Source organism: Bos indicus x Bos taurus, chromosome 9 (assembly GCF_003369695.1).
Source record: "Bos indicus x Bos taurus breed Angus x Brahman F1 hybrid chromosome 9, Bos_hybrid_MaternalHap_v2.0, whole genome shotgun sequence".
Taxonomy (NCBI): Eukaryota; Metazoa; Chordata; class Mammalia; order Artiodactyla; family Bovidae; genus Bos; species Bos indicus x Bos taurus.
Window position 1 is genome coordinate 27098249 of NC_040084.1, and position 14705 is coordinate 27112953.

General features: G+C 35.7%; 1 protein-coding gene across 3 annotated transcripts in view; it reads right to left on the reverse strand.

Annotated features, from left to right (window-relative positions):
* Positions 1 to 14705, reverse strand: part of NKAIN2 (sodium/potassium transporting ATPase interacting 2) — a 1188323-nt gene that overhangs the window by 627862 nt on the left and 545756 nt on the right. For all 3 annotated transcript variants that reach the window (XR_003512549.1, XR_003512550.1, XM_027551078.1), the window contains exon 2: positions 1469 to 1606. Coding sequence is in view for 1 of the 3 variants with exons in the window: in XM_027551078.1 (XP_027406879.1) it covers positions 1469 to 1606 (138 nt within the window). In the remaining 2 variants the exon portion in view is untranslated. The remainder of the gene's footprint in view (positions 1 to 1468; positions 1607 to 14705) is intronic.

A 14705-nucleotide genomic window follows, 5' to 3' on the forward strand; every position in this document is an offset into this window, starting at 1 on the left:
TGGACATGGGTTTGGATAAACTCCGGGAGTTGGTGACGGACAGGGAAGCCCGGCATGCTGCAGTTCATGGGGTTGCAAAGAGTCGGACACAACTGAGCAACTGAACGGAACTGAACTGAGTCAATATAATCACTGAACTGAGTCAATATAATCACAATAATTACTTTCATTGTTAATGTAAGAAACTAAGGATTGGTTAGGTTATGTTGTCCAAAGTCATACAGAATTTGGTAGGTTAAAGATTTTAACCCTGGAATTATGACTACAGAAAACCCACTCCCACACACTGTACCACTTCCTTTACATTGGATAAAATTACAATTTATACAAGAAAGTGAACACTACTATCATATCTTATGCACTGAAAAACCCTCTGCAACAGAACACATCCTACTTGTATTCTTGTAAAAAGTATTACAAGATTTACATGGAAGCATACCCTTAGAGAGGACATGTGCTCATCTGGGTGTGTTCCCAGAGAAGACTATGGGGCTCCCAACTCAACCTTAGCCAGCCAGCGTACCCCTTGGTCCCAGTTGCCACCATATTGCCTGTTTCAGTACCCATGAGCTTTATCTGGGTTCCAGATGCCAGAGAGAACAACAGTAATAGGAGGGCGTCTTTTATGTGAACGAGGCTTCATAAGACCCAAGAAGGCTTGCTGGTTTGCACTGAATAAGGCAGATCTTTAGCTACAGTGTCTCATATAAATGCCTTTATCAAAAACTTGCTTTACAATTTTAAAGAGATACTATACATTTTTTGCTTTGTCAAAAACAGAAGAAGCAGAAAAAAAAAATGATGGCAATAAAAAAAATCTACATTAATGAAGAGCTATAGCTGAGATCTGAGACACACACAAAAGTAAAAAATCCTGTTATGGTTCCCATAGCAACTACAACACAGTTGGATTTCACTTTTATGTTAAGTAAGTTTAACTTGAGTGAGAATGCAAAATACTTCCTCCAAGCCAAAAAAAGAATTGTGAAAGACACAGAGTGGTCCAGACTGTTTTGGCTTTCAAGTATGTCAAATATTCACCCTAATATGTATTAACATTTTTACATTAATACTATATGTTCATTTGTATTGATTTTAAACTACCTTTATTCAGTTGACAAAATATAATTATTTAAAATGGGGAAAAGTCCCACTAGAATCTGTTAAATTGGAAAACATGACTTTATAATTTTTCACATAGCATTTCTATCGTCCTTGTATTTACAAAAGAATATTTGCTGAAAGTACAATTTATTGGTACTTTAATAAAGTACCATTTATTGCTATTCACTGCCAAGTGTTTTAAATTTGACAGTTTTTTAAATTACTTTTGATATAACATGAAACTATATAAACAAACACATGCTACTTTAAAGATAGAGTTTACAAATAATTTTCAAGACATATATAGTTTGCATATTTTTTCTCTATTTCAATAAAATTTTTAGAAAACAGGAAGGGTACTTACTCCTGTTATGTAACGAGGTCTATATTGAATGGTTCCAAATAAACCAAGAATGACGATAATAATATGTACAAAATTTGCCAGGATAGGTGCCCACTGATATCCAAGGAAGTCAAATATTTGCCTCTCCAGCACACAAACCTAGAATAGCAAAATAGGATATATAGATAAGCACAATGATGAGAGAAAAAAAGGATCACATTGACATGATAATCAGCAACTATAAATGTGTTACCATATTTGGCATTTGTCTTTAACAGTGAGAATGACATTTTGGGGTATATTTCAAAGGAAGACTATGGGAGCTACGGATCCAGAGACAGCTGCAATCCTTTCAGGGATGATTTTGTGGCAGCATCAAGTAGTATTCGCAGGATGTCATCTGTGCAGTCACAGGATAAATTATATTGTCATATGCACTGTCAAACACTTGAAGTCATCAACCAGCAAGCTTGGGGAATGACGTCCCCATGAAGGGTTTGTTGTTAGAATCTGCTCAGATGTCATCGTATAAGTTGGGAATGGAACACACGGGGTTGATGGAGAGGAAAAAGAACTCTTCAGCAAGTCAGGAGACCAGACTTTGGATGTTGCTCTGTCACAGACAGCCGTAGTGCCCCAGGAAGTCATTTCTTTTCTCTGGGGGTCTGATTCCTTATTTGTAAAATGTAGGACTTTGACTAATGTCTAGGGTCCTTCTAACCTTAAGAGGATTAGATTATAAATCAAATGTAACTTTTTTTTTTTTATCATATCCAGTTATCTACAGTAACCAGGAAAAAAGGAGGGCCCTAAAAGAAACTTCAAACAATGGAAAAAAAATAAAGCATCACTGTTTAAACACAAGAAACAAGGGATTTCTAATTCTTCTATATTCATCTGTGCTTAGAAACTTACAATTAAGTCATATGTAAAAATCTAAACAGTGGGAAGAAAAAACCAAAACCAATCAACCAACCAACTCACTAAAAAAACCCCCAAAAAACAAAAAAAACCCTGAGACTGACCAGTAGTCCAGAAGTGCCATTTTACATCAACAAAGGAAACTTGAATAGCTAGCAAGTCTCTCATCAGATCTAACAAAGCAAAGGGAATGGTGTGAGTTAAACTCAGCTGTATGTTTCCTGCCTGCCCTCAGGTGGAATGATAACAAACTAAAACATTGTAAACGAAACTGATGTTAAGCACAGACATTCAACAATTGGTCTTCAGCTAGCATTTAGAGGAAAATGATTTTAAAACCCCTAAGTCACTAACTATACTTTATCTCTCTGCTTTAAATACTTCTTGTCAAAAGGACATACTAACTCTTCAAACAGACAATTTACTTTTAAATTAAATACCTGTAGCCTAGTTTGAAGGCTTCTAGAATGATCATTATTCCCACTGCACTTCTTTAACTGACAGCACATTTTCTTATCAGGCATTGAAGGAGAAAATAAACTCATGACCACTGTTGGCATAACACCTCTATTTCCTAAGACACACCAGGTACCATGTTATACTGTAACAGCAATAGTCCAGCCTAATAAAATCTTAAGTTTCACTTGGTCTTGGCAGTGAATTAAAAAAAAAAGAAAAGAGAGAGAGAGACAGGGAGGATCTCGGATTTATATTCTATCCTACATATTCTAAATACAAAATACCTTCCAGAGTCCCAGCAGTGGAATATGATATTCTGATTGATTAACAGTCTGTCATGGAATATGCACATAACCCAAGCCTCATAAACTCTGAAATGTCTCCTGATGAAACACTCCTTCAACTGTTTCCATGCAGTCAACACTTCTTATGAAGAGGCCCATTTGTGATGTTAAGCAGTATTACATGTGCCTTGTTGGAATCCATCAATGTTACCAAAAGATAAGTGGATGTTCTCAGCATTGCTAATCGTCTATATAAAAGCTCCTTCTAACACAGAACTCTCGTATCCTTATCCTATGAATAAACAGTAAGTAGAAATGTGAAACAGCAGCAAGAAGCATTTAAACTCTATAAATTTTGAGCATCATAACTGTGGGGACACAGCAGGGAAAAAGTAGAGAGGATGAAGCACATCATTCAAACAGTGGGAAATCTCTCAATAAATGCTCCAATTATGGAACAAAAGAGCAAGCGCCATCGTTAATTATAAAAAATATATAGATGATAATATACTCACTAAGACTGCAAAGCTAAAATGAAGTTGCATCAACATTTATCAACCTTTTTTATGACAGAACTAATAGTTCCATCAAACATTACTTACGAGGTTATGCAGACTGAACAAGCTAATGTGCAGTTTTTCACTTATAGCACTTCCGCTATTATAGTATTTCACTTATATAGTATTTCTCCTCTTTTTGATAGGCTCTTTAGTCATCATAAGAAGCTCTACCACAAGTTCTACTATTGAGATCTAGGGCCAAAGAATTGAAGATTTCAGTGCATACAAAGGGAATAACAATTTATAAAGTGGGTACAGACTCTCCTAAGAATTCCTTCCTAGAGGAAGTATATTAATTATGAAATTACAGGGAAATTGTGGCACTAGAGGGAAGAGCATGTTTTATTTTTTAATTTTTTAAAGTATACTTGATTTCTAAAGTTGCGTTAATTTCAGGTGTACAGCATAGTGACTCAGTTATGTACACATACACACAAAAATATATATGTTCTCTTCAATATTACTTTCCTGTATAGGTTATTACAAAATAATGAGAATGATCCCCTGTGCTATACAATAGGTCCTTGCTGATTATCTATTTTATATTTATTAGTGTGTATGTTCATCTTAACCTCCTAATTTATTCCCTCACCCCCTTTGATAACCTAAATTTGTTTTCTATGTCTGTGAGTCTTTTTCTGTTTTGTAAATAAGTTCATCTGTATCTCTCTCTCTTTTTTAGATTCCACACATAAGCAATATCATATCTTTCTCTGGCTTACTTAATATGATAATTTCCAGGTCCATCTGTGTTGCTACAAATGGCAACATTTCATTCTTTTTTATGGTTGAGTGCGATTCCTTAAACCACTCACTACAGGTGGGGCATTCATACTACTCCCTGATCATATATCACTTCATCGAATCTGCACAACACCCAGAGAGAGAAACATTACCGTCTTATTTTTCAGACTAAGAAATCCAAGATGTATTATGTCTAAGTGCTTCTCCTACAGTCTCAGAAATGGTAAATGGTCCAAGAGGAATGTAAGCCTATGGGCACGGCCAGTGCAGTGTCTCTACTTTAGAACTCTCGCCACACCTAGCTCCAAAAGAAAATGCTTTCATAGATTATGTTGGAGGCCTATGCTGGGTACAGGATATATGTGACTTTTTCACCTTATTTATTTTAGAATAGCATAGAGAATGTCTTTGATCATGCCTATCAACTTATAATATCAGAATAATCATCATTGGTCAAGGCAGAGCTCCTTTTTATTTTATTTTCTAAGAAGACTCTACACATGGACATCACCAGATGGTCAATATTGAAATCAGATTGATTGTATTCTTTGCAGCCAAAGATAGGGAAGATATATAAAGTCAGCAAAAACAAGACCTGTAGCTGACTGTGGCTCAGATCATGAACTCCTCATTGCCAAATTCAGGCTTAAATTGAAGAAAGTAGGGAAAACCACTAGACCATTAGATATGACCTAAATCAAGTCCCTTATGATTATACAGTGGAAATGGCAAATAGATTCAAAGGATTAGATCTGATAGACAGAGTGCCTGAAGAACTAGGGACTGAGGTTCCTGACATTGTCAGGAAGCAGTGATCAAGACCATCCCCAAGAAAAAGAAATGCAAAAGGCAAAATGGTTGTCTGAGGAGGCCTTACAAGTAGCTGATAAGGAAGACAAGGAAAAGACAAAGTAGATAAAGAAAGATATATCCAAACTTCCAAAGAACAGCAAGGAGAGATAAGAAAGCCTTCCTCAGTGATCAATGCAAATAAATAGAGGAAAACAACAGAATGGGAAAGACTAGAGATCTCTCCAAGAAAATTAGAGATACCAAGGGAACATTTCATGCAAAGATGGGCTCGATAAAGGACAGAAATGGTATGGACCTAACAGAAGCAGAAAATATTAAGAAGAGGTGGCAAGAATACTCAGAAGAACTGTACAAAAAAGATCTTCATGACCCAGATAATCACGATGGTGTGATCACTCACCTAGAGCCAGACATCCTGGAATGTGAAGTCAAGTGGGCCTTAGGAAGCATCACTACGAACAAAGCTAGTGGAGGTGATGGAATTCCAGTTGAGCTATTTCAAATCCTGAAAGATGATGCTGTGAAAGTGCTGCACTCAAAATGCCAGCAAATTTGGAAAACTCAGGAGTGGGCACAGGACTGGAAAAGGTCAGTTTTCATTCCAGTCCTAAAGAAAGGCAATGCCAAAGAATGCTCAAACTACCGCACAATTGTACTCATCGCACATGCTAGCAAAGTAATGCTCCAAATTCTCCAAGTCAGGCTTCAACAGTATGTGAACTGTGAATTCCCAGATGTTCAAGCTGTTTTTAGAAAAGGCGGAGGAACCAGAGATCAAATGGCCAACATCTGTTGGACCATTGAAAAAGCAAGAGAGTTCCAGAAAAACATCTACTTCTGCTTTATTGACTACACCAAAGCCTTTGACAGTGTGGATCACAACAGACTATGGAAAATTCTTCAAGAGGTGGGAATATCAGACCACCTGATCTGCCTCCTGCGAAATCTGTGTGCAGGTCAAGAAACAACAGTTAGAACTGGACATGGAACAAGAGATTGGTTCCAAATCGGGATAGGAGTATGTCTAGGTTGCATATTGTCACCCTGCTTATTTGACTTATATGCTGAGTACATCATGAGAAATCCTGGGCTGAAGGAAGCACAAGCTAGAATCAAGATTGCCAGGAGAAATGTCAATAACCTCAGATATGCAGATGACACCACCCTTATGGCAGAAAGCGAAGAACTGAAGAGCCTCTTGATGAAGTGAAAAAGGAGAGTGAAAAAGTTGGCTTAAAACTCAACATTCAGAAAACTAAGATCATGGCATCCAGTCCCATTACTTCATGACAAATAGATGGAAAACAATGGAAACAGTTAAGAGATTTTTTTTGGCGGGGGACTCCAAAATCACTGTAGATGATGACTGCAGCCATGAAATTAAAAGACGCTTACTCCTTGGAAGGAAAGCTATGACCAACCTAGACAGCATATTAAAAAGCAGAGACATTACTTTACCAGTAAAGGTCCATTTAGTCAAAGCTATGGTTTTTCCAGTAGTCGTGGATGGATGTGAGATTTGGACTATAAAGAAAACTGAGTACTGAAGAATTGATGCTTTTGAACTGTGGTATTGGAGAAGACTCTTGAGAATCCCTTGGACTATGAGGAGATCCAATCAGTCCATCCCTACAGAAATCAGTCCTGAATATTCATTGGAAGGACTGATGCTGAAGCTGAAATTCCAGTACTTTGGCCACCAGATGCAAAGACCTGACTCATTGGGAAAGAGCCTCAAGCTGGGAAAGATTGAAGGCGGGAGAAGAAGGGGATGACAGAGGATGATATGGTTGGATGGCATCTCCGACGTGATGGATATGAGTTTGAGTAAACTCTGGGAGTTGTTGATGGACAGGGAAGCCTGGCATCCTGCAGTCCATGGGATCACAAAGAATTGTACATGCCTGAGTGACTGAACTGACTACTGACTGAAATTGTCTCCTTCTATGCATGCCTCAATGTTTCTCCTTTCTTGTTCCCTGGACTCTTCTTACTTTATACTCTTTGAGATGCCTGACATACAAATATATGCATATAGCCTTGAAAAACATTATTGCTGTTTGTGTGTGTGTGTTTATGACATTTTCATCTAAAAAACATTTTAGGGAATAAATAACTTTCATGTTTGCCTGGTAGTGGTGGAGGTTTATATGCTAAGTCGTCTCCAACTCCTGGAACCCAATGGACTGTAGCCTGCCAGGCTTCTCTGTCTTCTGTCCATGGGATTTCCCAGAGCAAGAATACTGGAGTGGGTGGTCATATCCTATGTCTATTGTGCTGTATATAAATTCTGGTTTTTGGTCATTTGGCTTCTGCACAATACCCATTATAAATGCATAACTTTTTTCTTTCCACAAAGAAAAAGTTTGCACAATTTTTTCTTTCCACAAAGAAATACTATTCTTGAGGCTTTTTAAAAACATAAATTGGGGCTATTCTGTATCAGCTATTAAAACTATTGTCTCTGCATCTGAGATCATCACTTCTTCTTTTCCTTTAGATCATCAATGTGATTGATTATATTGACAAGTTTTCTCAGGTTCAATTAACATTTTTTTCCTGGGAAAATCTTTATTGAATTGGAATACTATTTTATCACATTTCCAGTTTGGGTTAAATACAAACTTACTTCAGAGTTTTGTATTTCTAAACTGATGTATAATTCAATTTTCTTTTTCTCTCATTCTCCGATTCTGTTATGAAGATTGCATTGGCTTGAAACCTAGGTAAGGCTCAACATTTATTTAGACACTTAACAAACTTTGAAGAAACCAATCAATTCTATGTTCTATTCCCAAAAGCAACCTGTGTCAACTTAGGATAAAATGGTAAAGTTCATAGATTTTCCTAAATTGTTAGGTTGGTGCAAGCATACAGGCAAATATCTGCTGTGTGTGCACACATTCTTTTCTATCATTTTATTTATACAAATGAGATTGCAATGTAAATAAGACCTTTCACTTGCACTTCCTACTTAGTAATGTGTTGTAGAGACTTCTTTACATCAACACATTCTGTTTTCATAGCTCTACCTCATTTTACCCTTATTTAGATATTCCATTTTCATAGTTTTTAAAATTCTGTTGGACTTTAATATACACAGGTTGCATTAAACAGCTTTGTATATGTGTGTTGATATATCCACATATATACAATTGGAAATGGTGGGTCAAATTCTAGTTGTATAATTTCAAATATTATAACCACTGTTATTCTTTGGCATGTATGTATGTACTAATACATAGACATGAAAAATACTTTTCTCTTCTGCATGATTTTAAATGTGAATTCTAATCGTATTGTTAGTTTAGTCAAGTATGCTTATACTGAAAAGTTTTCAAAAACCTTTCTGATAATTACCATTAAGTAATATTTATCTTATTTCAATGGCAATAAATGTTCATAAAAAGTACCTGTGCAATGTCTTCCTGATAAATAAACTGACTTTTCAAGCTGGAAGAGACTCATTCCACCCTCGTCAATTTACGTCTGAGAAAATTGGGTTCCATTATGTTAATAGTTTGTTAAACTAAGTTTGACCTCTTAATAGGAGAATATTCAGTCTGAAACAAATATGCTTCAGTGTTTGCAAGGCAAATGGAAAATGTTTCTGTTTCTTTGCTGGATATTTCCATTAATTTTTTATGAGGAAACCAATGGATATATTAAAATATATATTTTTAACACTTAAATTGTACACTTAGGGCTAGCTGTTTTCAGTTGGTGGGGTGTGGAACTAGTTTCTTTAAAATGCACTTTGCTAATTACAATTATTTCTTAATAAATTTTTCTCCCAGATATTGACATTATTTTCTTATGTTTGTAAATTTTAATTTCAGCTATACAAATAATATAAAATAAAACTTATTCATGACCTTTGATAAAAAATAGGCTTTTTTTCCTATCACATTAGAACATGAGTTCCTCCATTAGGGGAAAAAAAAAATGGTGTTAAAGGCTAGAAACAACCAAATTAAATTTCTACAGCAAAATTATAAACTGAAATTGAACTGAAATTGCACTTATACACGAGTACCCTTTTCTCCTCTTTGTACGTGTCTGCTTTCAATGTCTCTACTCCCCTTAAGGAACCTGAGATTTCAGATCATCTCAACTCTCAAATCTCTGAGTAAAATAAATAAGGTAACACAGATGTTAGGCAGATAGAGTGCTTCCAATGAAAGTTCATCTGCAATGTCAAAGAAATGACAAAGTCGGCCAAAAGTTGGTTAGCATACAAACTGTGGAAATTCAGGACTCAATAAAGAAATAATTTGTATTTTAGTTTTTTTCAGGAGAGGATAACTTGTAAAATTAGCTTTGTTTTAGCATGAAGAGTAGGAAACAGGGGAGAAAATCAAGATGAAAACTGAAATAGGCTTTAACAGTTCCCAGAATGGGTTCAAAGTTCCTCTTTCATCCATAAGGACCGTGGGAGTTTAGATAAACTTCCAAGCAGACATAGAGTATAGCTATCTATTTATCAAAATTTTGTTAACAGAATTGCTGCTAAATTTTCTTCCTGCATTCCAGTAGAGTATGGCCAATTTATTGCTCCCAGTTTTATCCACTATTTCCTGCTGCAGAGAGAACATAAAACACCCCGAGAGGAAATGAGGAAACAGGTCTGGCACTGTTTCCTTGATTCATATAGGAGTCTGGTCCTTCGGCAAGAAGTTCCTGCCCTAAGATCTTGCCTTGGATTTATGTTTCTCCTGTGTCTGCCTCCCTGGGGCAGAATATTCTGTGTCACTGCTGTCTGCTTATGTTGGTAAAGCTGCTGATTCTGTCTGTGTTTATTCTGTCCCTTTGCTGCATCTTGTCATGCTAGATCTCATCCACAATCTGGTTACTTACCCTCCCCTGAAGTCTTCTACAATGAACTGTAATTTTGAGCATGTTTCAGATTTGTCTCCTCCAGAATCAGACAAATTAGTTTCTCTTATTTTTAAGCCAATTCCCAAGAAGGCTGTAAAGACTAGAGATATTGGGTCTTTATAAGATTGTTGAGGTGGTGGGTTCTTTGTGATATCGTATAAAAACATCAATATTATAAAGCAAAACTGTGTAATTATGACTGATGATGCCCTCTCCCCACTTAAGGTTATCTGTGTTCAAAATGGACAAGGTAAGTGAGAACATATGCGATCTTTTAAATGTTACATGCAGGTGATGGAAGAGACACATTTCTTTCATTTCAACAAGTGACCTGATTCATATATGAAATGAAGAGAATAAACTAAAAGTAGGGTCTGCAATGATTACACATGTAAGATATGGACAAAACCGAGCTCAGAGCTTAACTTGAAGTTTTAGGTACTCTTAAGTAACTGAAATTATTCAAGTGTGTGTGGGAATGTGTGTACATTTGTATGTGCAGGTAGGTGTTCATGTGTATTGGTGTGTACACTGGTATTCACTAAAGGATATAAAATGAAATTGAAAGATGTTTGATAAAAAATGGTTCACAGATAGCAATTTATCCTAATTCAGTTGAAACAAGGATTTTCTATCTCATTCCACCTAATTGCCTTTCTTTAAAAGCAAGACAAAAAATTAAACCATAAATACAAATGACAAAAACATCACCAAAAGACATCTGGCCCCAATGGCTCTGGTTATAATAGAAATCAATGTGTCATAGTGGTACAGAATTCAAGTTTTGGAATTGGAAAGTCAAGTTTGAACTCTAACTAGCCATGTTACTGCAAGAGGTAACCTAATTGCTAGGAATCTGTTTCTTTATCTATAGATTAGGGATATTGTATTACATAGCTCCTAAGATTTTCATGAAGATTAAAGTAATAAAGTACATAGAATACTTATTAAAATGCCTAGGCTGTTTTCTAAAATAGCCGCTATGATTAGTATTTCAACAATACAAGTTTATATACTGGATTACAATACAAATGTTATTCCAGACTAACACTTGTGTAGAATTTTTTGGTTAGAAATGATCATGTATTTCTCATTCTATTGATCACAGTGCAAATAATAACATGGCAGTCATGAATAACCTTTATTATTCAAAGGAATCTTTCTTAATGAATGTTTTCCTGCCTATTTCAATACTCCATTGTATCTAATCTATTGTAGTACTTTTCCTGTGGTGGTGGTGTTTTCTGATTTGCGACCCCATGGATTATAGCAAGTCAGGCTCCTCTGTCCTTCACTATCTCCCAGAGTTTGCTCAAATTCATGTCCATTGAGTCTGTAAGACTACCTAATCATCTCATCCTCTGCTACCCCCTTATCCTTTTGCCTTCAATTTCTGTGCTGTGCTTAGTCGCTCAGTTGTGTCCAACTCTATGACCCCATAGACTGTAGGCCACCAGGCTCTGCTGTCCATGGGGATTCTCCAGGCAAGAATCCTGGTATGGGCTCCTATGCCCTCCTCTCAAATTCTGTAATACTATGCTAAAAAAGAAAAGATTTGAAACTCAAGTCTTCTGGCATTTCCCATCATTCTCCCCATTTTTCAGATGAGATAAGAATCAACATGTATTTTTTTAAAAAATTATCTCCATATAGTTAATCACAGTAAAGATTTTCAAGCAAATTCTGGTGAAGATGTGGCATAAGCTCAATGGAACTAAATAAAAATAAGTGTTTACATTTCTTACAAACATTACTGTAACACAATGCATGGTATTTCTTAACCAATCTTCACTGAAATGCATAGACACTTATTTCTGAGGTTGAGTTAATAGGGTTATTTAATTGACCTACATAGGAATCAAACAGTATATTTTAGGACCTTCTCTGCTATTGTGTGTAACAATGCCACTTATATATAATTCTAAGTATGCTAGCTAAAATTCTAGTTGTTGTGATAACAGAATCCTTTATTACTGCTCACAGCTGTTCATTCCGCATAGCAATTTATAACCATTTCATAGTGAACACTCATGCTATCAAAAGACAAGTTGATGACTAGCATATTATACTAGATTTAAAAAAAAAAACAGAAAATAGTCTTACAAAAAAGTAGTACAAAAAGTTAACACTAGAACACAGAAAAATTTTTTTGTTTGTTGGGGAACTGAGCTTATTAAGTCAAATGATCACTTGATCGGTGTGCTCCTATGTGAAAATATGTGTGTATGTGTACAAACACTAAATATTATTTGATTTTTAGAAGCAGAATTTTTTTCAAATTAAACACTATTTTTACAATAATTACTCAAAATTCTTTGAGTATTTATTATATCCCATGCAACCTAATAAGCACTTCAGTGTAGTAAGTCAGTGGTTACTTTTAAATCATGCATTCTACAAGGATTATCTATCATTACCTTTATTGTATGGATTAGGAAATATATCCCTTGTTCAAGATCATGATTATAGAGTTGGGCTCAAACCCCATTCATTCTAACATCAATGCTCATGTTGATAACCACAAACAATTTATAACTAAATATAAATTAGAACCTATGATTTTGATTTTAAAATTTTTAGGGGCACCAATTCTGCTTTACTAACAAATACTTCTCTAAACATGTAAGCATGAGAGATTTCTGTTTTGGCTACAAAAGATTAAAAAACACACTATAACTATTTTTATATATAGCTCAATGGTTTGAAAATTCAGAATCATTGATTATCCCACAATGTAATCATCATCATTATTACTCTATTATTACAAATTATGTAATGCTCTACAGATGAATTTACAATTAAGACAGAACCTTTTGAAAATAAGGTCAAATTTTATCCTATTGATGCATTTAATAGACTAATAATCCGGCAAAGTCACAACAAAATGACATTTATCTGGAGTCGTGCTGTGAAATGGTTTCATACCTTAGTAGCCAAACTTTCATTGAAGAAGTTTAAAGTTTCCCTATGCTCATATGAAATAAGCTAAAAATATCACAGTCCAAGTCCTCTGAGTAGATGGATCATTGTTTTGATTTTTCCACTGAGTCTATAATTTCCCTCACTGGAAACCCTACTTCCCAGAAGAATCAGAACACATCAAAACGCCAGCTGTTCTTGGTAGTTTTCACGGCTCACTCAAAGTACATGACAGGTATGAGTTAGGGAGCTTTTAATGTTAACTATTTGACCTTGAATCTCTAGTATCTCCACAACAAAGTCTTAACTGATTCAAGGTGAAACTAATGCACAAATAGTTTAAATACTAATAACATAGGAATGTCCACTGTGTAGAAGACCTTGACCATAAACTTTTAAATCATGTATCCTACAGCACTGATCGAATACTGCAATACTGAGCGATGCAAAGCGCTGTCTCAGGCATCAGTGAGGTGTGTGTTTGGGAACAGGTAATGAGATGAATCAGACTTCACGTTGTCTGGCAGAATTAGTCTTATACCATGAGATATGCTAATATCTGAAATGCTTATTAAGACAGAAATTCTCAGAACTCTCAAGAGGGCCCAGGTGTTCAAATGGCATCCCTGCTGTGGAGCTACGTATCTGGTTCTGATCCATTGCCAAACCCCCTATTGCTCATGTAGCAAGTATATACAAACAACATTAAAAAAAAGGTGGCTAATATTACCAATACACAACAGAGCAAATGAAGGATGGTTGACTCTATTTCAATAAGGGACTTTCAGATTTGAGTAGAATAAGTTGCTAAATTCATCATCAGTATCATTTATTTTTTTACTATGGATTTTTTATTCATCAAGAGCTCGGAGAAAGTCAAATAACAAAAATAGCTTGCAATGTTCTTATTTTCATGTATCATATGATACCGCTCTCTCATAGCAAATGACTTTCTCCAGAGAAAACTCTACTGCTATTTTTTAACAGCACAATCACATTAAACATATTAAAGCTGCCATCTGGAGAATTTGAAATTTGTCAACAAGGTAAAAATGCAGACACACTTTTTTTTTTTTTTTTCTGAAAAGCAGATAAGGAGTCCAAAAAACATGTCTCATATATCATTATCAGAGAAGTAATGTCTAGGCAGTTTTCAGGTTTGGTCCTAATAAATATCTGTGTATGTTTGTAAATAATTTTATTTTGTGAATTCAAAACAAGGTAAAATGCCACTCCAATCCTCCTGGCCTTACCCCCCATTTAAGGCAGTGAACTAATACAGTAATTACTGTCAGCAGCATTCCCTGTTAAACAGATGCCGTATATTTAACAGGATTGGTGGTATAGCTGCACTTCCTGTCACAGGAAACAGAAGTAGATATCACAGTGTCCAGCACTCTGGCGTCTTCCCTGTCTCTTTCCCTCCCATCTGCTTGCTGTTCTCCTACTTTAAGGAAGGCACCAGCCAGGGCTTCAAGGCACTGTTTCTTTGACTGCAGCGAGGCAGCCATATGGAAGATGTCAATCAAACCTCTCAAACTCTAGGTTACATCTCTTTCATAAAATTCAGTTTCATAAGGATGGGAGATGGAATGACAGCCTCACTTACTCTGACTGCTAAAGGCCAATCAAGAGTTGAAATGAAAGCAGAAATGTTATCAAGATCACTCCCATGTACTG